Genomic DNA, 26,398 nt, shown 5'->3' on the forward strand with positions numbered 1-26,398 from the left:
TCTCGCTCGTGAGAAACAACACAGCTTGGGCGGCCAGTGTACGCGGTGCTGCCGAAGCGTTACGTTCGTCGAGCATGAAGCCGCTCGTGCGCCATAAGCTGTTAAATTAAATTAAACTCATAAGGGAAGCACCCGAAGCCACCTTACGCCAGCAGTTAGATGGTCTGGGGCGAACTGTTGTTACACATTTCCAAATCTCGTGTGCGGTGTGCTTCGTTCGAGTCTTCTTGTGGTAAATATTTAAACCTGCGCGTGACCTACATTTACGTACCCTTCTACATCACAGTTTGATCTATCCCTCCCGCTTCTGCTTGGTTGCGAAGGGCAACCGCCTAACAAAAAAAGAAACTACGTCACCGGGCTACTCGGCGAATGACGACGAGCGGCTGGACTTTCGACCCTACCGCCGTCCGTCTGTTGCTTGGTCATTGCAAGATCAGATGGTTCGATGCGGCGCTAGCCCGGTTATGTTGCGTATGACATAATTTTGTGTTATGCTGCGCTCACCAACACCGACCCAAATAGAGCGAGAAAGAGAGAGAAAGAGGGCAGAGATTCAGATTAGCGTTGATTTTTGGACCATCTTTTCCTGCTCTCTCTCTTTCTCTCATGCGCCCTTCGAACTGTGCGTGCTGTAGTTATGACGTAGTATGCGCAGCAAAGGGCCCAAAAGGGAAGAGTGTGTGTGTATGTGTGTTTGGGATGTGTAATAGTGTGAGTTTTTTTTCTTTCTTGTTTCCCTCAACGATAGCGAAAGGTGGTTGTTTTGCTTTTTGCGTTCTCGTCGACGCTGCGTTGCTTCCTTCCATCAACGTGCAACCCGCGTGTGCCCATCAACCATGGCAGGAGGAAAACGAGCATGAACGGCGCGCAGCAGGCGTCGTTGTCTATTGCTAGTCCATGCGTTCATGCGGAGCGTGAAAGGTGAAATTCAACTCTGGACGTGCAGATGTGGAACAAATACTGCCCATAAAAGCACGCGCAGCCCCGTGCAGTGAACGTGAAAATCGATGCCGCGATAAGCGTCCAGAATCTTTGCCCCGAGAATTCGTTTCCTTTCGCAGTGCGTGCGTGTGTGTTTGTGCGTCTTTGATGAAAATGAAGCCCGTTTAGTGGATGGATCGGACATTCGATGGGCACTGTTTGTTGGCCGTTATCGCGCCGTCGGTTTTCGCTCACAGTATATGCACAGAGGTTAATCGCGGGCCGCTGGAAATCATTTGGACAGTTTGGCTATATGGGCGCGTGGTGTTGTTGCGCCCGCGTGCTACGTGAAGCGCAGCTTCTGCGCTGACTACGGATGGGCATCGGCATCGGATGTTTCTCGTAGATGATGTATGTGTGTGTGCGCGCGTTTGTTCCTTTCCACCGGTTAAAGTGCATCGTGTTCCAGAACGGAATCGGGCGAAAAAGAGAGAAAGAGAAGAGTGAGGCAAAAAAACACCATACACAAGGGGTGTTTTTTGCGAAAGAAAAATAATACACACTGCCAACGTCATCAGCGTGTAACGCCGTGGCCAGGGAGATAGTGAGATCGACGGTCAGTAGCCATCGATGACCCGTGTCTGGAGGGTGTGCAACTGAATGCAACCACTCTAACTGGGAAACCATCCCAGTCGGCCACTCTCGTACGTGAACCGGCGCAGTGAACAACTTCATTCTAAGGGGTGGCTTATCATCCCGGTGGTTCAAGTGCACATGGAATAGAGGTGAGGTGAGCAAGGTGTTAGGTCCCATTCGCTATAACAAGTGTGACGCAATCAAACGAGCCTGTGTGTATGTGTGTGTCTGTCTAATCGACAAACCCAAACTATCATCTGCTGACCATCTACTCACCCGATGGCATCCAGTGACCGTTGGTGTCGTTGCCGGAGCAACACGTGCTAGTGTCACCGCTCGCCTGGATTTACATCGTGCGATGTCGTACCGCGATCGCGACTGTTTTTGTGTGATTAGCGTAATCTATAATTGCGGCAAATAACCAGTCCCAGGTTCTAGCCGTGCGGGTTGCTGTGACAGCATCGAGCAAAGCAACGAAACAGGAACTACAGTGTAAAGTACGGCACTCTCTTACATTCTAACCGCACAGTGCGGACAGTGTTTAGCAGCGAGGGCATTTTTTACGTCCCGCTTAAAAATGGGCAGTCAGAAGCGCGACTACGACGTGCTGGAGATAGTGCCGAAGTGGGAGATTACCAAGATCTATCTGCGATGTCTGCTGGCCAACTTTACGATACTGCTCAAGTGGCTTTACGAGAGTGTAAAGTGCAAGGTGAATCCGACCGCGATCATGCGGCGCACCATCGAACGGACCGACTTCCCCAACAAGCCGCCGATCTTCATGACCGACACCAACCTTGGCCGGCATTCGTACGTGAAGCTTGAGGTAATGTGCCCACTCCGAGTGTGACATTGCTCTCTTTCATGTGTTTTTTTTTTTATATTCTTAAACAGAACACCAAACTACACTTCGTTGAGGCCGGTAGTCGCAGCAATCCCATCGTGCTGCTCTTGCACGGCTTTCCCGACTGTTGGTTCGGTTGGCGCTATCAGGTGGGTGTGGAATTTTGACCTCAACCTGTCCGCATCCAAACAACTCCGCCACGCTAAACTAATCGCCCGCTAATTCCAGATACCGGAGCTGACACATTATTTTCACGTTATCGCACTGGATTTGAAGGGATTCAATGACTCGGACAAGCCGCACTGGCGCTTCGAGTATACGCCGAAAAAGGTGTGCGAAGATTTGCGCAAATTCCTGATCGCGATCAGTGCCAAAAGTGTGTCGATCATTGGGCACGATCTGGGGGCAACGATTGGGTAAGGCCGAGAATTGTTTCCTGGACCTTCTTTCTCAGTGTTTAATGGTTTTGATTTATGTTTTTTTTTTTTACCACTAGATGGTTATTTGCCCACACCAACCCGGAAATGGTGGACAAGTTTGTAAGCGTTTCGACACCCCACCCGAATCTGTTGTGGGACAATCTTCCGAAAAGTTCACCCTTCAACCGAAACTGGTTAGAATTTGTACAGGTATGAAAAATAACATTCATTTTTTTCTTAAATTCACAATTAACTGACATTTTTTCTTCCCATTCTCCAGCTACCAATGTTGCCCGAGATGGAGCTAAAGCACACGGCCGACAAACTGCTGCGCCGCTGTCACTCTCACGTTACAAAGGAAAAACTCTACTTATCCGGCACGAACGGCACACTGACGAACAACCTGATGGAGGCGTATCTGTACAGCTTCTGCCAAACGGACGACTGGCGGGGTCCGCTAAACTACTATCGCAACTTTCTGTTCTACCGTGTGCGCGATGGCGAGATCCTGCAGTGCCCGTGTCTGATCATAACGGGGAACGACGATCGGTTTTACAAGCTCGAGTCGGTAGTGAAGAGCTCAGAGTTTTGCGAGAACTTCATTATAAAAATCATCGAGCAGTGTGGCCGAGCACCGCACCAGGAGATGGCGGCCGAGTTTAACAGCACGTTGCTGAAATTTTTAATAGGTAAATGATGAAAACCATGTAAAATCAACGGCTGAGAGTTTCAATGGAGGAATGCAAATTTGATTTCTATCCTTTTTTTGTCTTGCAGGTAAAAAGTTCTCACAAAAACCCACCGAAGTGCAGCCGGCGCAAGCGCGTGGTCTGGTGGGTCGGATGTTTGGAGGCATTGGAACCGTTGCAAACAACACCGTAAAGCTGGGCAATAATCTACGAGAAACGTACGCGTTTGCAAATCCGCTCAGTAATGTTCCAAATTTTATGATAAAAGGATAAGTGTGTGTGTCTGTGTCGTTTTTGTGCTACTACTTCTTCACCACTTCAAACACACAAAAAGAGCAGAGGTCTCTGGAACCTGTTGCGCTCAGAATTAGTCATTAAATGGTGTGCTCCATACGCTGTACAATATTTAACATTAAAGCATGTGCAAAGTGTTTCCAGCTATGACTTAGAGTATGTGTGTGAGTGTGAGTGTGTGCGTGTATATAAATTAAGTATCATACATTGACCTCCATTGCTCAGAAAATAACTTAATAAGTTTAATTATATCGGAACGCAAATAAAGTATCTACGTGTTTTGTAAGTCTTCTTGTAAAAATGTATTTTATCAACCGCCAGCTCTCCCAAAACAATCAATACAAACTTCTGACTGTATTTGTGCCGAAACGATGACAAAAGACTGCTGCTCTTAATAGCGCATAGAAAGATGATCAAATATTTGAATGCAAAGTAAAGACATCCCATATTGTGTATGTAAAAGCGGAAACCGTGAAAGATGCCATGCAGGATCTTTTGGTCTCCGTTGGTCATTTTATCGATATGGGTTCGGAAGACTCATCTCGTAACCCCTGTAAAGACCTGAGCACAGGGATGGCGAAGATCTTGTGGGAACAAGCTAAAGTGAAAAGATTGCCGGAATACATCGTTTAGGTCTAGATAATGGCTTCCCAAAAGACGGAAATGTTGCATTTTGGAGTCCTAGAATGTTATCATTTTGTCATCCAAGCGTTCATTTAGGTATAGCATTTTCGATTATACCGACATCGTTTGACAGTTCGGTATAAAACAGCTCAACATAAACAATAACATTGTCAAACACATGCATGTGCGACCAAATTTCTGTTGGCGCTGTTCAGTTCAGCTGTAAAGATGGTAAGAATTCTCTTATGTACTTATAATCTTATTATCGAGCTAAATATCCTTTCCTTTTTAGCCTAAGCAAACCATTCTCAAAGAGTTAGCCAAATGCAAACATCCTAAAAGTAGGAAAACGTTAGCCCTTACCCGTAAGGTCAAAAAGTAAGTACGCGGACCATACGTTCTGCCATGCCAAGAATCGCCTGCTACCAATCAACACTTCTTTATCTTTTTCCGCAGAATAAACAACCGAGAGAAAACAAAACTGGGACATGCAGCAAAGGCCAATATCGTCGGTAAAAAGCTGGCATGGTTTGCGGAACGGCTGCTGGAACGGCAGGACCCGCTGATGCCTGCCGAGTATGAAGCGCTGGTGGATGAGTACCTGCAGCGGTTCGATCAAGAGCTGGAACAAATCAAGATCGTACAATCCATCGGCAAGCATCGCGCGACGCAACACGCTGCACGCGAAGCAGTGATCAAAACTACGATCGAAACGGAAAAGCTTAACTTCAACACCGGAGGTGGCATCGAGCTGCCCGATCTGTGCGATGCGGTTAACTTTAAGCTGTTTCAAGAGTGGGACGGCAGTGCGGCAAGCATACAGCATTTGAAGCTAAAGTTCATTTCGAGAAAAGCGCTCAAAACAAGCGCCGCCAAGAAGGAGGCCGAGGCAGAGAAAATGATGGAATAACACAATTCAGGTAGCAACATACATCAAAGAGTTTTATTTCTCTCGAAAAATTCATAAACAATTTAAGGTAACTTATCTGCTTCATGGCACATCGGGATCCGGTTTCGGTTTCTTGTCCACCGGTTCCGTCTTCAATTCCTGCTTTACCGTACCCTCCAAAGCTGGGGGCTGTTCTTCGCCCTCGTCATGCTTTCGCTTCTTAACAATCAGCCACGATTGCATCATTTTGCTTTTCGGAACGACGCCAGACTTGCCGCTTCCGTCACCCGATTTGCCCTGCTCGAGCGGTTTGTTGCATTGGTCCGATTTGTTGCGCGAGTTGTTCACAACGTTCGACACGCGGTACCACTTCAGCGCTTGGCATGGTTGCAAAAGATTGAGCGCTCTGTTCGCCGGCACACGCTTAAAATCCAACCAGTCCGCCACCTGTGCATCGGTCTCGAGAATGGCCGGCGATCGATGGTGTATGCTCGCGAACTGACCCTCCGTTTCGAACGTGATCACCGTGTAGCTGTACAGCTTGTCCCCGTTCTCGTCGTTCCACACATCGAACAGCCCAGCAATGCGGAGCAACTGCAGCTGCCCTCCCGTCTCCAGCTGCCAGGTGGATTTGTCCTCCATCTTGACCTTTTCTGCCTGCGGCGCGTGCACGAAGAAGGCGGCCCGTTCGGAGGGCTTCAGCGGTTTTACCGTTTGCCATTCGTAGAAGCCTTCGCAAAGTATGACGCACCGTTGGCCCGAGGCGAGCGGTGGTCCGTACAGTTTTGAGAACGCCAAACCCTCCAGCCGGCAGTTGTTCGTGGTCAGGCCGTGCTTCCGGAAGTCACCCTTGTGCCAGCGTGGAACCATGCCCCACATCATAGGCACCAGCAACCGATCGGCGGAGTCGGCCGACTCATCAAAGTGCAGGGCGGAAACAAGCACTGGCGTTACGTCTGTCGGGGCTACATTAAACGAAGGGACGTACTTTTTCCCACAATTGAACTCATTTCGGTAGCGCGGTTGTTTCGGTTTGTTTTGTCCGCTTTTGTTGTACTTGCAGCAGCTTTCCAGCTCTTTCGGTTCCAGTGTCCTGGTGGGAAGATGGAAGAGCTGGGGTGTTTACATACGAAGTACTAAAAACATTTAAATGCAAAGGAACTTACAAACACGTGCGGCCACACATGGTTTTCCAGTAATTTCATCAAACAATTCACAAAACGTGCAAACGCTTTTCTGCCTTTGGCCTTCGGGTGTGTAGCGTCGCTCGTCGTCGGAATGGTGGTGCTGTTCAATTGCGCCGTTACCAAAACACACAACGCCGCCACACTGACAAGCGCAATAATGCACGCGAGCGCGCACTGACAGGCGTTTGTTTACAAACAACTTCTTTTTCCATAGCAACGGGCCGGATCTTCTTTTCTCCGAGCATGGTCCGAAGCGCCTTCAGAACCGATCGATAATTTACAGAATTTTGTTGGAGATGCTGAAGCGAAAATGGTACGATTGTGTCATCGCATCGCTGCAGAGCTTTTTTAGAGTTAAACTCATACTTTTTCGTTTCGTTTCAGGAGTAACAAACAGTACTGTGGCGATGTCGAATCGAATCCATTCGAGTTTGCCTACCGCGGGAGTGTGTTTGACCCGTACAAGAAGGACTCGAACAAAGTGCCCACGGTCGAGGAACAGTCACGCCTCAGTGCCGCAGCAGCGGACGCGGAGGACTTGATCGAGGACATTCCGCTCCCTGCCCACCGTTTGTCGGCGAAAGTGCGTCAACAGTATCTGTACTATTTGGAGCGTGTTTTGCGCAAAAACTATCATACCTGGTTATCGACTTACAGCGGCCACCCTGGCGATAATCCGTTCTCAGATGGCGAGCTGCGGCAGTGTGCAGAAACTATTGAAATGCGAGCGGTAAGGAGGGTGTGGGGGTTTCAGCACAAAAAAATAGTTCTAAATTACATCTCTCTCACTCTCTTGTCTGCTTTCCAGGTTCAATCGTGTATGATTACATCGCTGTATCAAAACTTTATCCTCCAAAAGGTGAGAAAAAGATCGAATATTTTATGCTTCTTTTTCTAATGTCAACCTTTTGCTTGTTTAAGATTGGAGAAATCAGAAAACAAACCACCCTCGGACTCATTCATCCGAATCTCACCGATGTAAAGTTTCAACCGGCATACGTAAAGCGAGAACAGTGTCACGTGGGCGTGCAGACCGATTGTGGTGAAGCGGCGGAATCCTTTGCATTCCCCAATGCAACCGTACCGATGCTCAACCTGCCCGAGATAAGCTTAGAAGAAAAGATGGAATTGTTTAATCGAAAACACTCCACCTCAGAACATTCATCATACGCCGAGAGCAGTACGAAACGTTCGGTGCAAAAGCACGAACCCATCGCACACACCACGCCAGTACAAATGTCGAACAGTGTGCCATTAACGGTAGACGGTCCCACCGGCTCGATGATGGAAGGCCCACGGCCCCGCAATGATGCCATGGACGATGCGATACTCAAGGAGCTACAGGCAATGTTTGAACCCGCGGACGAGGACGAGGTAAACATATTCGAATGGAGCGAAGATCAGGCCCAGGTGAAAGCAATCATAAACGAGATTGAAAGCGTCAAACCGACCCAAGCACAGGGGCAGTATGGGAGCAGCAGGGCAGCACCCGCCAGTCCAGCGCTCGATCGAAAAGCGTTACTTCCGGACCCTTCACCACGGGTCGGGTCCGGCGCACAGCAGCCGCCCGATTTGCGCTGCAGCATGTGGCCGTGTGAGTTGCACAGGCAGCGGATGAGGCTGCGCAATTTGTTGGTAAAGATAGCGGAAGACAATTACCGCCGGTACGAGCGGCTGGTACAAACGCAGTTCGTCACCCTGTTCGGTGCGGACGATGGGGAGGAGCAGGACCTTGGCCCGTACAGTCCCTCGATCGAGCTGAATGAGGTGCTGGTATCGAGCTGCCGGCAGCGCATAGCCAAATGGGTGGTGCAGGCCCTGATGCGACCGCTGAACGATGGGTTGATAGGAAATAGGTTTCTATTTAAAAAGCTGGCCAAGCGGCTGGCCGATGGTATCATCTACCAGAATCAGTATCCGGGTAAGTTAGTGTCTGTGGGATGGGCTTTTTTTAAACAATGAATTTAATTAATTTTCTTTATTTGTTTGTTTTTTTTAGATAAAAAATTCATTCGAAAATACATCGATGAGTATTTCTGCTCCCACACACAAATCAAAAGTATTGAGGATATAACATGAACTCACGAGCATGTGCAAATTAAATCGTTCCTTTTTCGCACAATAAACGCCATCCGTTGTTGGGTGGTGCTACCCAAAATTCGCCCATAAACATTTCGCTAAATAATTCCGACAGAAGCACGCACAGGTTTTCAGTTGACTTGCACTGGGTAGTACAATTTTTATTGACACAAAACGTGCACAAACACGAGAGACACTATAAAAACACATAAACATAAAGATTGGTTACAGGTGGTGTGCGCGTACTGAAACTGACCATGATCAGGATAAATAATGTTCGCTCAAGGTTCTATCGTGCGCCTGCCATGTTCCGTACCCATGGCAACGAACGTTTCGCACCGCGGGGCGGTGGGTTTTTAGCAACTGACTTACAACAGGACCGGTCGCTGGCACACGTTGGCAAGTCAATTTACTAGTTACCGCACTGCAACGAAGCTTGCTGGGAGTTCGAGGCTACTGGCTCTCCTAGACATCGGCCGATCTGCTGAAGAACCACCAAACTGGAACTGCCTCTGGCGTCACAGCGGTGCGGCTTGGGTACGGGCACGATCTGGGCCCAGCACAGTTGTTGCGAAGCATCAAGCCAATTCGTCTTCCGGAAGGACAAACTCTTGCTGCTTCGTGCTAGCGTGCCCGTACCACCACCACTCCCCCGAGGGTGATACAGGAACAGCACACCGTACGATGCGCTTGATCCCGGGGTCAAGGTGTACAGTGTGCCGTTCTAGTGCCGCGTTGCCATACGGTGGGAACAATTGGCACCGATACCGCGTTTGTTGTTAACATTAAAAGCGATGCAACTAAGCAAACAACAAGCACAAAAATACGCGCGCGCGCGACTTATTCACAACGTAAAGGATAAGAGACGCTGGACACCAACGCGAAACAATAACACGAATATAACAAGTTAAAAGAAAACGGTGGGAACTGGGTGCGCGTGCGAGGGGGGGGAAATGGTGCGAGGCCCCGTACTGCGAGGAGGAAATCTTAACACTACCAAAGACGTCCCAACCCCCACCCCATCGAAAGGGACGGGCGGTACGGGGCAAATGAACGATTGAGGGTTGCGCGCGGTCAGTAGTATCGCCACTCTTCGCTGGTGGTCAGCTGGGCGGCTATTTCGTTCCCCAGCACACCGAGCATGTGCTGCCGGCCGAGCTTGTTCCACAGCACGTGCGGCATGATGCTGCCGGACACCTTGCGCGGTCCGGGCTGGAAGCACTCGAACCGCACCGTACCGTCCGCGTGCACAAAGTGCTTCCACAGATCGATCGTGCGCGGACAGGTGCGGCAGATGTACTCGTTCAGCTTGAGCAGCCGCTCGGCCATCGTCGTGCGGCCGCCACTGTTGGCGATCGGTGTCAGCGTTGTCATGATCGGTTCCACGTTACGCTCGCGGAACCGGGCCACCAGCTGGTTGAAGTCATGGATCAGATCGATCATCGCGCGTCCGTGCAGCAGATCGACCGTGCCGACGTTCACCAGCACGTGGTCCGCGATGAACGGCGCCATCTCGACGCGTTTGGCAGCCTCCGAGAGCGTTAGTCCTGAGATGCATAGTCCGCTCATATCGATGTCGTGGCCTGGTGGTGTCGAAGCAGAGATGCGAAAAGTGTAAGTTGAGCGTCACATGCGTTCGTTCATTTACAGCTACACATACCTGGATCGAATGAAAATCCGAGCTCCCATTTAGCTATGGCTAGGAAAAAGTCGTCTCCCACCAGCTGATGACGATGGTACGACGGTCCGTACATCGACTGTGAGGAAGAGAAAAGGAACCAAAATCCCCGCCACCGATTAGATACCTTCCAGCGTGGAATGGATTTCCCCATATGAATACTTACAAAATCAAGCTCATCCGATCGGGACTGTCTCCAACCTGCGGACCGGTGCTGGCCGCCGCTTCGACGCGTGTACGGATGTCTTCTCTCGGCGCGGGGCGCACGCCTCACACGGTAGGGCCGTGCCGGCTGTGGCTGTGGCATCATATCGCCGAAAAGGCCATCCGATTCCACGGTGCCGGGGCCGCCCATTTGCGTGCCGGCCGTCGAGTAGCAGTACTGAAAGTTGTTCACCGGCGCCCCGGTTGCACGTGGCATGTAGCGTCGATAATTGCTGCCGCCGGGGCCGCCGCGCGGGGACCGCTGCGCTTGTATCATGTCGACCACGTGCTTCGTCCGGGCTGTCCGGCAGAACCACAGCATCAAACCATGTGCACCGTCGGTCGAGCACCAAACGCCCTCCATCCCGAAAAGGTAGTTTAGCAGCGCGGAATGGGTGTAAAATCGGTCCAGCAGGTGTATCCCCGTTAGCTCCCGATAGTCGTCTACGTGAACGGTAGTGAAATAGAGGACAATCACACAAACACACATTAGCACGCAGCTCAGCCAGTGCAGCACGATCCTCCGGTGCTCGATCGTGCTCGCCGTACCTATTATTTCGTCCACCGTTGCCCCCGCCTTCGACCGGGTGATGATAACGCTGCGCAGCTGTACCTGCAGCTCCTCCTCGCCGTCGCAGGATGTGGTCGGTGCGAGTAAACCCATGTCGGTAAGTGTGTTTTTTTGTTGTTTTGTTTGTTTTCTAGGCTGTTGGAGTTGAAACAGACCTCACGCACTGCACCCAGTAAAGTATCACACAGAAAATTGGTAGATAGTGTTGTAGCCCGTCAGCCTCGCCGCTGCCACGTGGCAATAGCGTGCACGGATCCTCGCACCGGGGTACTGTTCGTCGCACAAAAAATGCGAAAATGGAACTCACTGCGGTGCGGGAGGATACATTTATAGACTTTCGGTTAAGGCAAGGCACACGGCGGCTACACACACCACTCGCCAAAGGCTTTCTGTGACCGGAAGGGGCACTCGTTTAGCGGGCGCTGTACTAATAGCTCTCACTCTATAGTGCTTCGCAAACATTGCAGCTTCCAAAAGGCCGTCGGTCAAGGTTTGTCGAGGTGGGGGAAACACGTAGATAAAATAATTAAATGAATAGAATTTAAAAAAGCAAAGTTGTGCAAATGTAAATGCTCTAATTTTCAATGTTCACTAAGTCAAACTGTATTTTTTTTTTAAATTAGTAGAAATAAAATAATTAGTTGTAAATAAATATATATGGTATGACGATTAATAATAAAAGAAGAATAAAAGTCCCAATTCGAACCCAGCTTTCTTATAAAATTGAATTGTGTTAAAAAAATGGGTTTCCTCGTCTAAGTAAATTGTGAATAATAATTACATAATATTTATTTTGTATATATTTTTTATTATTAAAGTGTATCAATTTTTCAAAATAAAGCAAATTTATCTTCCAATTTCGTTTTACACGTGCAATTACAATGAATACAACTCGTGTGTCTCTTTCTGACACTTGCAGACGCTAACGTGAGTAAAGAGTATAGAGTTATGCAGGGGTGTTCAGCTTATATTGGTAAGATGTTAGTCACAGTATAGTTAATGAAATTAAACTTCGATTACAGTGTTTTATAAACACAAACCGATGTATTTCCATTCGTATGTTTTCCATTTCCTGATAAAAAAGGGTTTCAATAAAAACTTAACCAACTAACTTACTTTTTTTACTCGACATCGCTTCTTAACATTTCATTACTAAATCTTTAAGCTTATTCTCAAAACATTCATAAAACACATCAATTGTTATCCTTCTCGATCTACACGATATCTGAAGATTGAATGAATTTATTTCACAACGTAATCTAAACCAACAGCAAACGCGGCACAAAAACCCTGCAATCCAAACCCGAGATGCATCCTCTCCATGGACGTGCTGGAGGGCGTTCGCTGCGAGAGCGCGCTCAGAGTAAATGTTCGCGTCCAGGTAGACGCAGCTGCCGTTTCTCCGTAGCGTGCTCGAAGCGTCGCGCCGCGTTTGTTGTGTCGTGCCGTCGTTTCGCGGTTTCGTGCATTAATTTAACTTCCTAGCGGTCGGGGTGTTTGGTGTAGAATAAAAAACAAACCAACGTACAAAAGTGTTTGCATATACAGGCTGGCGTGGCAATGTGGGTGACCGAGAGAAGCTAGCTTTTATTTGGTGTGCGCTACTCCTCCTGCAATACTTACGGCGGTAGTGTGTGGTACAAAAGCCTCGCCAGCAAAACATGGCCGACGAGACGGGCGAAGTGCGGTCGCTGCTGATGCGTCATCGGCTGTCGATTGTGCGTGATTTGATCGGTACGAGTTTGGTGCAGGTGTTGCTGAAGGCGGGCGTCCTCACGGTCGCCCAGGAGGAACAGCTGACCGGGGAGCCCAGCCTGGATGCGCGCTGCGATCAGCTAATCGAGCTGATTGCCCGCGACGGGTTCGAAAAGTTCAAACAGTTTTGCTACGCCATCGAGTCCGAATGCAGCCAGCTAATTTCGGACCTGATCAACGATAAACTGTCCCAGGCGGAGGAGGAGCTGCAGGAGGAGCAAGTCGGTGTTGGGTACGGTGGTGGTGGTGCGAATATTAGCGCCGGTGTTCCGTTGAACATTGGCGCTGTCCACCCGGCTATCGTACAGCCAGGAGATCCAGAGCCGGTCGTAGCCTCCTTCGTCAATGCTGATGGTAAGTGTATTTTTCTGTTTGCGTGAAAGTGAGAAGAAAGTGTGCTGCTTGGCAGTGCGTGCGTGCGTGTGTCTGTGCGATTTCCGTTTCATCCGATGCCGAAAGTGTGCCAATTTTGTTGTCCGTAATGTGTAAACAGTAGTATCTGAAACAGTGTCATTAGTGAAATTTGCAGCAAGGCAGCGCGGATGGAAAATGAGTACAGCACACAGCAGGGCAAATGCTTTTTTTCCGGCGAAGATAGAAAACTCCATTAAAAGCAACCACAACAACACGGCCCCAGGCTCATCATCGCGTCCACTGATGAAGAGATCTTTGCCTTCGTTGCCATGGAAACGATGCAGAGCTCCGTCGGATGGCGATGAATGGCGGCCGTACGCAACGGAGGCAGGAAATTCGGATGAATTGAAATTATCCCACAGCACAGAATGTAATTCATTTCCGACCGACCGACCGAGCGGCATTGCACACACGCAGGCATACACACACACACACACACTGCGCCTTTTGCTTATGGTCGGGCGGGGGCCGGTCGAACGGGCGCGAGGGGCTTTTTTTATTCCACATATTATTTTTCCTTTCAATTTGTCCAACCCGGCACCCGACCGAGTCGCCCGTTTCCCTTTCTTTCCCAGTTTTCTAATATGCTGGGTGGTATCGGGGGTTGGTGGCGGAGGCCGGGGAAAAGGGTCTGTGTCGGCGTCTGTCTTATGTCGCTTCGTAGATCGTGGCCACACCACCACCACCACGGCCACTCTCTATCGTTGCCTCGGGGTGTGTGCCGCTGTTGGTTTTCAATGCTGCCATGCTCACACGGACACACACTCACAATCCAAGTCACGTGCGTGTGTCTGTGTGTGTGTTAGTAACGAGCCTCTCGGATCTATTGCGTGTGAGATCGGTTCCCTTCTAGCAGCGACTTTGCCCTCTGGTGCTGGAAGGGTTTACGCTAGACGCTGAACAAAAATAAACAACTTACAGCCATCGAGAGGGCGGGAGAGAGAAACGGCAAGTAGCTGCTTCTCGGGGCTACTTCTGAAAAAGCAAAAAACGCAAGAAGTTATGATGCGATTGAAAACAATCAACAATTCAGCAGCAAGTGAAGAGAGATGCGATCGTAATGCATGGATGATATGATTCCCACCGAAACCGGCGAATGAGAAACATGACCAGGAACACTCCACTCAATAGGGTGTATGCTGAGAGCATAAACATTGATTTAGCTTCCCCAGTCTGGGCAGTGCAAGAAAAGCCGTGCGATCCAAACTTCAAGCCGGCCCAAAACTCCACGCCTGCTTGATGATCCAGACTCGAATACTTTTGTACTGAGGAAAGATTTTGCTTATCATCCTGTCAACAGCCCAGTTTGTTTGATCGATAGCTTCCACTGATAACACGTTGCCCGCATAGAACATCCATCTCTTGAAGTCATTGCCAAAAACTCACAATTTTCCCTTGCTCGCACCCTACACTATGTTGCCGAACAATGTCGTAATGCCTCTTAATGATACGTCACATTTCCCCTTGTCTTGAAAAAGAATCCGACCGGTTGGAACGGAAGCAAACATTCCCATTGCCACCCGATCATTCCGGTTCCTCAACTTCCTGTTGATACCGTTTGTCGGCCCGGGCGTCGTTGCCGACGATCGTCCGGAAATACCAACACCGGGCAGCACCATGCACCATGGCTGTGAGGAGTCTAGAAGGTGACTAATTAGTCCACTTGTTGGATGCGAAGGAGCCCACCGATCGTCCCTCTGCCGTGATCTGGACACTGAGAGACACTGGAGAAGATTGGATGAGAAGAAAGGAAAAGAGTCTGCCGAGGAAGTCTGGGAGGAAGGTTTGTATAGCCTGAGAAAATTAAGGCAACAATACGATCATTTCGTTCTCGTGGTTCAGCTTGATGAAGAAGAACAAAAAAAAAACTGGATGTGGAAGTGTCCAGCACGAATGGAAAACTATCAAGTATCCATCAGCACAGGGTATGGGACCTTAAGGGTAGGAGGTAGGGCACACTGGTTACAGTGTTGACGATCTTAATGATCATGATCATCGAAGATCGGGCGGATCGGGAAGCACAGGAAATGAAGCACAGAAGAATGGATGAAGACGAGCAGAAACGGAGGAAGAAAGAAGACCGCCGATGCCGCGCTGTAGATGGAAAAGCATTGCTTATTCCGCGACTTTCACGCCAGCGAGCTTGAGAGTAGTTTTTGTTTTCCAAAGAAACTTGTAACGGGGAAGATCGTTGTTGAGAGCCAACCAGAAAATGATGTAACAACACACAGTGTAACCAAGAATCCACACAAAAACCACAGCGCGCGGCACTCCGGCCTTCCGGCAATTGCCTTCAACCAACGATGTAGCCTAACGCGGCTGCGTGTCGTCTTGTGCTCTGACACCGAAGCTGTTCGAAGGTGCTTCCATAGGTGCTAAGGTGGACAAAGCCTTCGAGAATTGGATTGGTTTTAGACGGTATGGGACGGTATAACAGGGGTTATAAATAAAATGATACAAACACAAAAGCTTTATCGAAGCCAGGGCCAGGTCCCCGTAAACTAACGAAATTAGCCCCGCCATTGGCTGGCCGGTTACTGTGTCCCAACCCATGCCCCTTATCGAGATCAATTAATTTTACATCATTTGAAAAAAAAACTATTCAAAACTCAATTACTCCACCGGACGGTCGGGACTGGTTTGTGGTGAGTTTGGCACGTTTTAATTCCCTGCGGTATGGCGTTGCGGTGTAATGTTTCGATTAGCTCAGCACAAGCGACACCGGGCGGTGAGCACAACACCATCGGGCCTGGAGTCACACAAAAGTTGTGGCCAACAACTCGCCAACAATTTGTTCTGCTTCGTATAGCATGGCACGACAATTTCAACCACCGAAAAAGTGCTCAAGTGTGTGTGTCTGAGTTCGGTGTGTGTGTACTTTTTCCCCCAAACGATCCTCTTCCACCCTCATTCAGTATGCAAACAACGAACTCTTCTGCCCGTGAGACGATTGGCAAACTCCATTGGAGCATGACTCTGATGGATGAGCAATTCATTTCATGCGTGGAGTTTACTTGGGATGTGGGAGCGACGTAGGGTAGAAACGGTGACAGTACCCGGGGGTTTTATGGACCTGAGAAGTGCAGCGGAGATAAATTGTCTCCTGGCGGATTTGAAACGAAACACGCACACGCCGCGTGGCGCACAGGGCATGTGGGGACACAACAGATTTTGTGACCAAGGTAGCTTGATTTTTTCATCGAACAAACAACCCATCCAACCCCTAAAGGGTTAGCCTGGTTGGGGGAGTGTTTGTATGCATAGATAAATGATGAAAATGTAAGACCAGTAATCGGGACACACCTTCATTTTGTCGATGGGCATCAATCGATAATGAAGTGCATTGTTAGAGCTGTGTTGGCTGCGGTGGCAACCCCCTGTTTGCTTTCGTCGTTCCCCTTTTGGCGAGCGTTCGCGATCCCGAGTTGTCCTCAAAAGGCAGAAGAATGAAGTAATAAATTTACGAGCCCGTTGTGATGTGCCGGTAATCGACCATTCGTTCGGAATGCTGATTACACGGACCCCCGGCCGAATTGTTGCCGTAGGTTAATCGAACTGTTTTGCCAACTGTATCTACATATGTTTCGTTGCAATGTTGACATACTGGGCGGAAGTGGCAAATGTTTCTCTCTTTCTCTCGCTCTCTCGCTCTCTCACTCTCTATGTTAGCATTTATTGCACAGCATAAGCACATTTTGTTAAAAACACGTTGTTTGGGTTATAAAGAATTGTAGGCATAAAAGGGGTTTGTGCTGACAATTTTGCTGTGCCTTTGCCTTGGCAAGTTGGATGACTGTGGTGAGGTTTAGACTGTTTACAAACAAGGGCACCACACTCCAACAGTTTACTGTAGTGAGGTTAACATGTACGCATTCGTACGCATTATTAGTGGATGTGCTGTGTGATTATACCGATATATTTGTAGTATTTTAAAAAAGCCATTGCTAGTCTTTGCAACATCAATCGTTACAAAATCATTCGTGCAGTCAAAACGACTACAGTACAAATTTGGGTTAGAGAGAACTCAAGGCATAGATTTCGCTTTAGATAGAATCAAATTCGTTTTTTACGCAGTTTCCTATTAGAACGACAATTTTCGCTACCATTCTCTTGTCTGTTAGATTTTACTATCGTTTTCTATCCAAATCTTTTTTATAGCATTCAAACCGATTACAATGTCATAAATCCAGCTGTCTTTAACATTAACGTTCGGTGGCTCTGTAATTTTGGCGAAGAATTATGAGCCTTAATTTACAATAGATTATAAATAAAGGGTTGCTTTATTATTTTTTGCACCATTTCAAAGCATAATTGAACAAAGAACAATCTCAACCCCCCGGCTCACTAATTTTCCCTTCTGGTTATGCTGCTAAATTATGTTCTTACACTGTTCTCGGTGCCACCTATCTGCGCCACTGCACACACCGGTGTGCAGACAGATCTGTTGGCCATTTCCGTCGACCTGTCTCGAACGCGGCAACCGAAACCAAAGCGTCATTTAGAATTTCACCGCAGAAACCCAGCCCAAATGACTGCAACGGAAGGTGTTCCATTTTTAATTAAGCGAAGCTCGCACTCATTAAACCCAAACCACGAGAATGGCACACAGTTCAACCTCCCCCAGCCCATTGTCCGCGGTCCAAGTTCTCCAGACCAATTTCATCTTTCCTCACCGAGCGTGGGCAAACACTCGCTCGTCCGCCAGCACTCCAAGAGCCGGCCTTTCCCCCCGACGGTTTGCACAAATCGACCGATCTTGACCGGGGTCGCCGCCACGCGGTGCGGTTGTTGATGCGGATCTTCCGGTTTTCCCAACGGTCGCCCATTATTTTCCGCTTATCGAGCAAGCACAATTGGAAATTTATTATTCGGTTCGTTCTCGCTGGTGGGGGGATGGAGGCATCCCTGGCGCTCCGCCGCTGTAGACTAACCTTTCCAACTGGCTCGGACCGAGAAGCCTCCGGTTTAGAATGACACGGCTAGGTTAAGCTGTGAAGGTAGAAATGTATACAAGAAGCTAAACCTCCTTTCGTATTGTTTCAACCCAAGAAGAGGAGTACTTCGTCAGGGTTGGTGTACCCAAGAAGGAGAAGTAGAGAGACTAGAAGCAATACTAACTGCCGTGTTATTAGAGCTCTCGGCAAGCTTTGCTCCACTGTGCAGCGTGTGTGTGTGTGAGTTAGGCAAGATACACACCTGACCGACACCACCGTGCCGCGTCAAGGCCAGTTTGGAGAAGAAACACCTCTTACCCGCGATCCTTTCTCTCCTCACGCTTGTTGCTATGCTCGGGTTTTGCTCTGCTCATGTTCCTCCGATGCAACTTAAACGAAATTCGCAGCTGGTTTGTGGTCATATTTCCTTGCGAACTCTTTTCTGCCCGGCTCTCTCACTCCCCTGGTAACAGGCTCCGCCGGTAATAGAAGGGGGCCTGCCTTATTGCATCAAGGTTCCACGTTCCAGCAAACGAACTGTGTCGAGTGAGCTCGCATGGTGATGTCAACGTTATTACCACCCAACTACCACTGTCAAAAGAACGAGAATATTTCAATTTTGCTCTATTGATGGTTTTCTTTTCTTTCTTTTTTTCTGAATTTCAGGGACAGATATGTCTGGAGTCACGCACGATGATTCGTCACTCAAGAATGGCAGGTAAGGCGCTGCTGAAAAAGCAAAAACGATTTTTTCTCCTATCAGCGTTCCTTCATTCTACTCCAAAAACGCACGAAACATCGAACAACAGGGAGTGTGTTTATGTGTGTGTGTGGCCCACCTGTTGTACGGAAGAAGTAGCAAGCAGCATAATAAAACGAAAGGACGATCGTGCGTTTTGACCGGAACAAACTTTAGCATAATTTTGGGAATTATTGTGTGGAGCAGGAAACATCGACAAAGAGACAGGAACGAGATCGATACATGCACACACGCGTTGCTTATTACGGTCGTGGAAAGGTGACCTTCTACCATCTGGTGCATCTGCACATGGCCAAGAAACTCCGTCCGTGTTTTTTTTATCAAGGTGTTTAGCAACTTCTCGCTTTGCCCAATGTGGGATTTTTTTCCTTGTTTTTGTACGCTGCAACTGTCACTGCAATTTGATATCATCAAGGAGCATCAATTGCTGGCTAGTTCCTCTGCAGCCATTAACCCGTGGTGTAGGTCATTTAACCCGAGCACACCCGAGTTCAGGCAGGGTTGAAATTGATGTGTTTTTTTCGTTATGTACAGAGCCTTTTTAAATTAGTTCCCGTCGGACGGTGTGTCAACATTGGAACGTGTGTGAGGAGGGTAGCCTTTTCTTAAGAGTCCTGTTAATGTAGGTTAATGAAGCACGTGTAAACATGCGATATGGTGCCCCAGGACGACGTATGAACAGGGAGCTCGTTTTTCAGCACTACACCTGTGTCAGGCGTGTGTGGCATCAAGTTGGTGTGTGGAACAGCCTGTGTTCTAGAAAAGGCTGCAGAATAGGACACCACATACACACACACACACACATAGAGACGTATCAAGTGCTTGTGATGCGCTTTGATGCATTAAATATTTAAACCACCCTGTCATCGTTACCTTTGACTTTTGTTACCCAGTGTAGAAATAGAAGGATAGTGTGACTTTACCCACAAATAAACCTAACCAGTGAAGGATTAGAAACACCGGCATTAGGCCCCCCGATCGAGGACGGGGCGAGTGTTTCCCACGGTGGAGCCAACGATGCAGTTCCCTCGGTCAACGGTTTTTGATGCAAGCTCTGGCAGGGTCTGGTGGTGGATTAAAGGGTGAAGAGAGAGAGAGCGAGAGAGCATTAAGCAGTGGTGGTGAGGTAAGAAGCAAAACGATGCGATTTAGCCTTTGGTGGTTACCCGCCCGACCTCGCCCGGTCGGTGGAAAGACGGGGCACATTATGGAAGAAACACGGGGAGATAGACGGGCGCCCGCGTTAACTCTTTCACACTCCGTAAATAAACTTTAATCGGCTGCAGTTTAATGACTTTTTTCCGTGTTCCGGTCGGGTGGCCGGAAGCAGCACTTGTTTGTGTGTGTGTGTGTTGCTTCTACCATCAATGTATGGGCCCTTTTTTGTTGGTATAAAATTTGTCGCTATTCGTTCTTTTGTGGTTTGTTGATCGTTTACTCTCACAAATGGACTTGATTTGGGTTCTTTTCAATGAAACATGCAGCATTGGTCAACCTTCCCCAAAAGTGGGACACTGCTTGTGATGTAATGTGTGGCCTATTCAGAGCCAAATTCATTTGATCGCAGCAAATCAACGGTTTCGGTTCTATGTAGAATTGAAGAACTCTGTTTACTTTACCAGATCGTTTAGCACAATCACCATCTCCGTATGGCTTTGTTTGTGTTTACTTCAACAAAACGTTGTATGATTTACGAGCTTCTAGAAATAAATAACAAAAAGATACTGCCAATATGCTTTAAAGCGATCATTCTGAGCAACATAAATAAAGGACGAATGTTACATTGAAACACAATGTTGCAGCGTATTATTGCGCACTTGTGTTTATTAAAAGATCGTGGAATAAAGTGAGCGTATAAAATGATCACAGTTGATGAGTTTGTACTATTTTTTTATATTTTAATGAAATTATTGAAAAGCAAGCAATAAAAAGGAGGATCTTGTATCCACTTGCCTTTAAAAAGTCATGGAAGTAAATGACTTTTAATCAATTGATTCCATTTTATTGGCATTTACCGTTGTTAGCTCTAGGACGAGTGTTATCCTTACAGTGGGGTCCTTTCCGTTTTAAGTTCTTAGGCTGAAATTTCAGCCTGTCAGCTGTTTGCATTGTATAGCAGTTTTCGAGCAGCTATCTAAGTGTGTATAATATACAGGTGGGCTTATCCCAAGGTGTATGAATTTAGAAGGTTGATTTTTATCGCTTCTTCTTCTGAATGAAGATTTTAAGAGTGTGTTGAGTATTAGTCAAGCATCCAGAAAGCTTGTTTGAACAAAAGTTTTCACCCATCCTGTCAAAAAGTGATATTCAAATTTGTTTATAAAAACATGCTATGAGACCACCTGGGCTACATACACTTTGATTCTAGATTCTATCACCAGATCTCTTTAATGCACCTTGGGATAAATGTAAACACCACCTTTTTTGCCATTTTTGAGCAGGTACTCGAATCTAATTCTAGCTTTGAGGCTAGAATAATCTAGACTGAAAATTGCAGCCGGTCTCGTAGTACAGTCGTCAACTCGTGCGACTTAACAACATGCCCGTCATGGGTTCAATCCCCAAATAGACCGCGCCGCCATACGTAGGACTGACTATCCTGCTATGGGGGGGAATCAATTAGTCACTGAAAGCCAAGCCCACAAGTGGGTACAGGCAGGCCTTGACCGACGTCGGTTGTTGAGCCAAAAGAAGAAGAAGAAGAAAATTACAGGCTAGTTTTGTGTGTGGTTTTGTATGGAGTGTTTACATGATTTCAGCCTCCAGCTGTCAAACTCCATACAAAAAACTGACTAGAATCGTGAAGGGCCCCAGTGTTAGCTTACTATTTAGGCCTGATTTCATCTTGTGAGTCAGTAGAGCGAGTTACTGACTCACAAGATCGCGAACCGCATTGCTATTGCATTGGTAGGATCAAAGAGCGAAATGAGTTAAATTTATTAATTACCTTCCATTTACCGGTCACTCACTACTGGCCACTTGGTTCAAAGCGTCACCAGGCAAGCGAGCACATTAGTATGTGTGTGTGTTCAGTGAACTGATCATCGCGAAACTGCGTTTGTCAATTGTCCACTTTTCACGTCTCCCACGGGCGAGCCACGTACGTCGTGATGCTCCTGCCTAGTCATCCCGGCAAAAACCCGTTGGGGCGGCCGGGGAGGGTTCATCTGCCGGGCGATTGATTCACTCAAGCCTCTCACGCCGCGGTTTGTGTGACGCGCTTCGTATGCGCGACGCGATGAAACCGATTATCGTGTTTCGCCTCCGGTCGTGACAGTTTTGCCGACAGCCGAATGTTTTAAATTAGAACACATGGGTTTGGGGCTTCCTCTTTTCCCTTCTGTTTTGTTGTTGTTTTGGTTGGTTTTGCTTTTTCAATCACCATTTTACGGAAAGAGGCCATTCACCAGGCAGGGGCGGGAGAGGAGAGGGAGGTTGTATTTTGCTGGGGAGACTCACTCACTTGTGATGCTTCTCGCGCCGGCCCATCGCACGCTATACCCATCTTCGAGTGGAGGGTTTTTTTTGTGTGCGCAGATGATGAGGATCTGCTCGAGATCAAACCTGGCCTTTCTCGCCGGGGGAAGCAGTATCCTCTCACGCACGCACGCGGTCGGATTGCTGGTCGTGGCCAGTCGCGATTCGGTTTGTCTAGAACGCGGTGTAGATCTCGTGTGTGTCTCTAGCGTCAGGTTGACTTGTTTTTCCCGTTCTGTTGTGAGCAGATTTCAATCATTTTTATGCATTAAAACGAACGTGAAATGCATACAAAAACAGGGCAAAAATAGTGTTCGTTCGTGCTGTGCGGTTGCTGTATTTGTTGTGTTGAATTTAACAACATTCAATTCTGTCACGTTCCATAACATTCTTATGGCAGACTGTCCCTTGAAGCAACTATTTTGTGGTGGTTGTAGCTTGTGCGCTTTTTCCTGTGAAACGAAACAGCAACAAAATGCGTGCAAAAAGATCGAAAAGAAAAGTGAGATTATAAGCAGGGGCAAGCACAAAATAAAACAAGAGCAAAGTGTGGCCGCCAGACGGAAAAGTATATTTTTGTCACCAGACGGTGGAAAAGTTGCGAAAAACGCGGTGACTGGTTGACTGCCGTGATCGCACACCCGTGCACAGTGCAATGTCCCGTGAATAAGCAGTGATAGTGGGTTTTCCGTGATTTTTGTGTTTTTGCGCTAGATCATCGTAACACCTCGTACCGCGCGACACATTGTTTATAGTGCCGGCCATATTGGCGGAACAAAGAAGTACAAAGTTCATACACACTGTACAAGAAAATGTGTTACAAAAAACAGCAGTAAACGTTTGCTTCTTTTATTGTCCTCATATTTATCGGTCCATATTTTTTGCATGCAAAGTTTCATCGTGTTTTTTTGTGTGCTTATTTGTTCAACCACATTCCGTCCAGTGGGTTGTTAGGCCCATATTCTATGGCAGTTTATAAATCATCTCCATCTCTCCACTCTAAATGATTTATACGGCTAAATGAATGCACATGACAGCGCGGCCGCGACCGATACCCGATTTCAACCTATATTTTCACACTCTGGCTCTGGCGATGCTCTCTTCCTCGATGCGCCACCGATTTGAATGCGCGCCGTTCCTGTGTGGCGCTTAAGTGTCGCCTATCCAGAACGAAACCGCACCACCCGTCTACATTTATATTTAGACAAACTCCTTCACCGCAGACAGTTGCAGTTGTGCATCGCCTGCAGTTGCAGGCACCGTGGCCACTAGCTAGCACTCTCAAGGCGGCAAGTGTAACAAGTGCGCCCGCTTCTTCCTCCAAGCGAACTGATTTCGATTGCGCAATTGCGGACACACGCCGTGAATGATGGGAACTTTTTGAAACGAATGAATGTTAGGCGAACGATAGAATCAAGCAATCTTCGAAACGGAGCTTAAATGGAGCAAAAGAGGTGGATGAATGTAATTTATGTTAAGTGGTAGAGTGTAAAAATAGTGTCGAACAAGAATGAGTGAAGTAATGTAACAACGTCACGTTTGTGATATGCAGAAAACGATTAGATTTACTTTTGTTCAGCTGATGATGCTTAAACGCTCTTCTTTCTGTTGTTTTTTCTTATGGTTACAGTTTTGTGTGAAAAAGTAACGATCCCAAATGACCGGAACACTAGAATAACAAGCGAGATGATGGTATGGCTTAAAACAAAGTAAAGTGTAACCACGAGCTTCACTGGCCGCATGTAAAGCAATCAGGGAAATGGGAAAACGACAACAGCCAGCAGCACAAGAATGCGTGCCGGGATCATCACACGGTAGCTTATGTGAAACTGAACCTATTTTGTTCGAAATTCGATCGGTTCCACCATGCTCCTGCATCGCCGTTAGGCAGAAGCACTTCGCGTTGCACAATTCGTTCGCATGTTAGTTTTACGCAGATAAAATGCTTCATTCCTATGCATGGTTGTGCGTGTCGTCGTTCTGCTGCTGGTGGATGTGTGTTTCAGCGTTGTGCCCCGCGTATCGTTCTGAAGTGCGATCATTCGAGCGAAGCGGCCAGGCCAGCGCAGCGATTTGACTGCGAAACTCCATCATGTGCGGTGTGCGATCCATCGGGGCTGGTCTCTAATAAGCTCAGCTGTCTGTCTGTATTATGTTTGTCCATATGTGGTCCAACATCAACATCGGGTGTGTCGATGACTGTTCCGACGGGTTCGGCAGCAGTTCTCTCTTCAACCCGTCGATGGGGCGGCAAGCTAAAATGTGGTATTATTTTTAGGGCAACTGTGTGATATTTTTATTCGCCCTGTTTTTGGAGTGCTAGAAAGGGGTTGTTTCAACGGGGGTAGATGGAGAAGGGAAACGGTGGTGGAGGAGAGATGATTTAAATGTTTTTACTGTTGCTTGATAATTCGCTACTTCATAGTAGCGCCATTTTTACCACGTTTTCGTTCGCGCTTCCGTATCCGTGGCCGGGACAGGAAGGATGATAAGCTGTACCGATATCGAAAATGTACCGTTTGTTTCAATCGATCAGATTGGCTCAGGCAGTTTGAACGGAAAGATGTATAATGCTGCTAATGCTTTTCACCACTCTGCGCCACGGCGGCACACACCCACCAATCATGATCATCTTCGTGATCAGTTTTGGCCGACTCGCTCTCACGAATGCCATTAGTTTTCATTTCAATTTCCCATCGTGACCTCAGGTGGGGGTGGAAATGGAGGGGGGGGGGGGTGTTGAGTAAAAACAAAATCAATCACAGTGAAAACTGGAGCAGCCTGCAGCGCCATTAAAACATGTTTGAGGAACTGGAGAAGTGAAAGTGATTTCCAAATGATGCTTGCTCATAAAGAGCAAAATCATCGTACAATATTTTACGATAGAGATAGATTTTTTTCCTTCACATAAAATTTTTTTTTACACAAAACAATTTACTGAATATGAAATTGCGAGCTTTCGCAATATTTGTAGCAAAATATTGAGCACAGCAGGTATCCGGAAAAGCTGTCTCTAAAACCCATGAAATGTCTCTAAGAGATAAAAACATTCCCTTTGCTTGATTCTATTTTTTCCCATTGAGAAATTGGTTTGTGGTCTTGCCCTGTACGAAAGTATGTGTACAGACAGACAGAAAAAAAAAACACGAAATAATTTCAAGAATGCGACAAATGCAGCAATAGGCATAACAAAACCCAAAAAGAAATGGATTGTTGTTGTTTTGTGTGTGGATGTGTGTGTGTCTATAGATGCGAGCGACGAAAGAATATGAATGGGACACAGACGAAGAGAGCGTTAGGGATGTCCCCTACGGAGAAGGTGTTTCGTTTTCGCTGCAATAACCGTGTGCCAGGCGTTAGCGTATTTCGTCCCATTCGCTAACGACCACATTCCTAGCGTCGTTTTGTCGAATGTAATGTGGTTGATCGATGCTGCCGGTGTATGCTTCCTTGCTTTTTAGGTGCGCTCAAGAAATTTAACTCTGGCGTTATGTTCTTCTGAAGAACCGTTTTGTGTTGAAGATTAACTGGATGGAGAATTAACTTTTAACGCAGAGCTTCGCGAACGTGGTAGATGTAATTAAAGACATCATTTTGTGTACAGTAAAGTGGGTAAAACAACTCCTAAAAGTGACACAAAATGGACTATCACCAGATGAAAAGGTTCACGGGTTACGATGGTACACAGTGCGATTATCCCGGCTGTCGGCGCCCTGTTTCCAATCTGTCCTGCTACACGGTGCCGGAAAACTGTGCAATATCGTACGGTGATGATGCGGACGAACATTTCCTGAACAGTGTAACAACGTCCACGAGCAATGCGACGACCACGGACGAAGACTGTACGGACGATTGTACGCCCGTGCCCACCCCGACCGCCATCGGGGCCTACCATCCGCCCGACGGTGGTCCACCACAGTTGGGCTACTTCGTGCCGATCAGTCCCGTGTTTTTTCGTAGTCCACAGTTTCGGAAAAGGTATGCTGGAAGTGTGGAACGGATTGGGTTTGTTTTGCGTGT

The 26,398-nt window shown here is 47.6% G+C and overlaps 6 protein-coding genes across 14 annotated transcripts in view; 4 read left to right on the plus strand and 2 right to left on the minus strand.

Annotated features, from left to right (window-relative positions):
- The first annotated feature begins 23 nt into the window (after positions 1-23).
- On the plus strand, positions 24-4,092 carry LOC1274199 (epoxide hydrolase 4). Of its 2 annotated transcripts, none has more exons than XM_061649072.1 (7): positions 24-232; positions 324-2,386; positions 2,455-2,553; positions 2,633-2,820; positions 2,901-3,033; positions 3,104-3,512; positions 3,601-4,092. In XM_061649072.1, the coding sequence occupies exons 2-7, from the start codon at positions 2,138-2,140 to the stop codon at positions 3,783-3,785; spliced, it is 1,263 nt and encodes a 420-aa protein (XP_061505056.1). In that variant the 5' UTR covers positions 24-232; positions 324-2,137; the 3' UTR covers positions 3,786-4,092. The 2 variants fall into 2 exon arrangements, with proteins under 2 accessions (XP_061505056.1, XP_313285.4); XM_313285.6 differs by having other exon boundaries at positions 752-2,386.
- A 473-nt stretch (positions 4,093-4,565) lies between these two features.
- On the plus strand, positions 4,566-5,361 carry LOC1274200 (translation machinery-associated protein 16 homolog). The gene is made up of 3 exons (XM_313286.5): positions 4,566-4,661; positions 4,723-4,808; positions 4,887-5,361. Exons 1-3 carry the CDS (start codon positions 4,659-4,661, stop codon positions 5,338-5,340), a joined length of 543 nt encoding a protein of 180 aa, XP_313286.4. The 5' UTR covers positions 4,566-4,658; the 3' UTR covers positions 5,341-5,361.
- LOC1274201 (abasic site processing protein HMCES) lies at positions 5,346-6,666 on the minus strand. The gene is made up of 2 exons (XM_313287.6): positions 6,486-6,666; positions 5,346-6,412 (listed from the first exon to the last, which is right to left on the minus strand). Exons 1-2 carry the CDS (start codon positions 6,503-6,505, stop codon positions 5,422-5,424), a joined length of 1,011 nt encoding a protein of 336 aa, XP_313287.5. The 5' UTR covers positions 6,506-6,666; the 3' UTR covers positions 5,346-5,421.
- A 24-nt stretch (positions 6,667-6,690) lies between these two features.
- On the plus strand, positions 6,691-8,676 carry LOC11175468 (uncharacterized). The gene is made up of 5 exons (XM_003436470.2): positions 6,691-6,819; positions 6,891-7,236; positions 7,315-7,365; positions 7,428-8,427; positions 8,506-8,676. Exons 1-5 carry the CDS (start codon positions 6,803-6,805, stop codon positions 8,583-8,585), a joined length of 1,494 nt encoding a protein of 497 aa, XP_003436518.2. The 5' UTR covers positions 6,691-6,802; the 3' UTR covers positions 8,586-8,676.
- A 37-nt stretch (positions 8,677-8,713) lies between these two features.
- LOC1274203 (maternal effect protein oskar) lies at positions 8,714-11,475 on the minus strand. The gene is made up of 4 exons (XM_313289.6): positions 11,017-11,475; positions 10,430-10,911; positions 10,246-10,342; positions 8,714-10,168 (listed from the first exon to the last, which is right to left on the minus strand). The coding sequence occupies exons 1-4, from the start codon at positions 11,129-11,131 to the stop codon at positions 9,660-9,662; spliced, it is 1,203 nt and encodes a 400-aa protein (XP_313289.4). The 5' UTR covers positions 11,132-11,475; the 3' UTR covers positions 8,714-9,659.
- A 916-nt stretch (positions 11,476-12,391) lies between these two features.
- Positions 12,392-26,398, plus strand: part of LOC1274206 (tight junction protein ZO-1) — a 46,990-nt gene continuing 32,983 nt past the window's right edge. For 5 of the 8 annotated variants that reach the window (XM_061641669.1, XM_061641671.1, XM_061641673.1 and 2 more), the window contains exons 1-2: positions 12,393-13,147; positions 18,808-18,859. In XM_061641669.1, the coding sequence (XP_061497653.1) occupies positions 12,700-13,147; positions 18,808-18,859 (500 nt within the window). In that variant the 5' untranslated portion in view covers positions 12,393-12,699. Of the gene's footprint in view, positions 13,148-18,807; positions 18,860-22,503; positions 22,594-25,684; positions 26,357-26,398 lie in introns of those variants that run through there. The other 3 variants (XM_061641676.1, XM_061641674.1, XM_061641675.1) reach the window with 3 other exon arrangements.

Source organism: Anopheles gambiae, chromosome 2 (assembly GCF_943734735.2).
Source record: "Anopheles gambiae chromosome 2, idAnoGambNW_F1_1, whole genome shotgun sequence".
Lineage (NCBI taxonomy): Eukaryota > Metazoa > Arthropoda > Insecta > Diptera > Culicidae > Anopheles > Anopheles gambiae.

What these genes read in the sequence shown, in the direction of transcription:
- LOC1274199 (XM_061649072.1), top strand. Translation starts at nt 2,138, where the DNA reads ATGGGCAGTCAGAAGCGCGACTACGACGTGCTGGAGATAGTGCCGAAG. An exon ending in GGTTCGGTTGGCGCTATCAG is followed by an intron (nt 2,554 to 2,632) that starts GTGGGTGTGGAA and finishes CGCTAATTCCAG; the next exon opens with ATACCGGAGCTGACACATTA. An exon ending in GTTGCTGAAATTTTTAATAG is followed by an intron (nt 3,513 to 3,600) that starts GTAAATGATGAA and finishes TTTGTCTTGCAG; the next exon opens with GTAAAAAGTTCTCACAAAAA.
- LOC1274200 (XM_313286.5), top strand. An exon ending in CTTACCCGTAAGGTCAAAAA is followed by an intron (nt 4,809 to 4,886) that starts GTAAGTACGCGG and finishes CTTTTTCCGCAG; the next exon opens with AATAAACAACCGAGAGAAAA.
- LOC1274201 (XM_313287.6), bottom strand. Translation starts at nt 6,505, where the DNA reads ATGTGTGGCCGCACGTGTTT. An exon ending in ATGTGTGGCCGCACGTGTTT is followed by an intron (nt 6,413 to 6,485) that starts GTAAGTTCCTTT and finishes TCTTCCCACCAG; the next exon opens with GACACTGGAACCGAAAGAGC.
- LOC11175468 (XM_003436470.2), top strand. An exon ending in AAACTATTGAAATGCGAGCG is followed by an intron (nt 7,237 to 7,314) that starts GTAAGGAGGGTG and finishes TCTGCTTTCCAG; the next exon opens with GTTCAATCGTGTATGATTAC. An exon ending in AAAACTTTATCCTCCAAAAG is followed by an intron (nt 7,366 to 7,427) that starts GTGAGAAAAAGA and finishes TGCTTGTTTAAG; the next exon opens with ATTGGAGAAATCAGAAAACA.
- LOC1274203 (XM_313289.6), bottom strand. Translation starts at nt 11,131, where the DNA reads ATGGGTTTACTCGCACCGACCACATCCTGCGACGGCGAGGAGGAGCTG. An exon ending in GATCGGATGAGCTTGATTTT is followed by an intron (nt 10,343 to 10,429) that starts GTAAGTATTCAT and finishes TCTTCCTCACAG; the next exon opens with TCGATGTACGGACCGTCGTA. An exon ending in CGGATTTTCATTCGATCCAG is followed by an intron (nt 10,169 to 10,245) that starts GTATGTGTAGCT and finishes CGACACCACCAG; the next exon opens with GCCACGACATCGATATGAGC.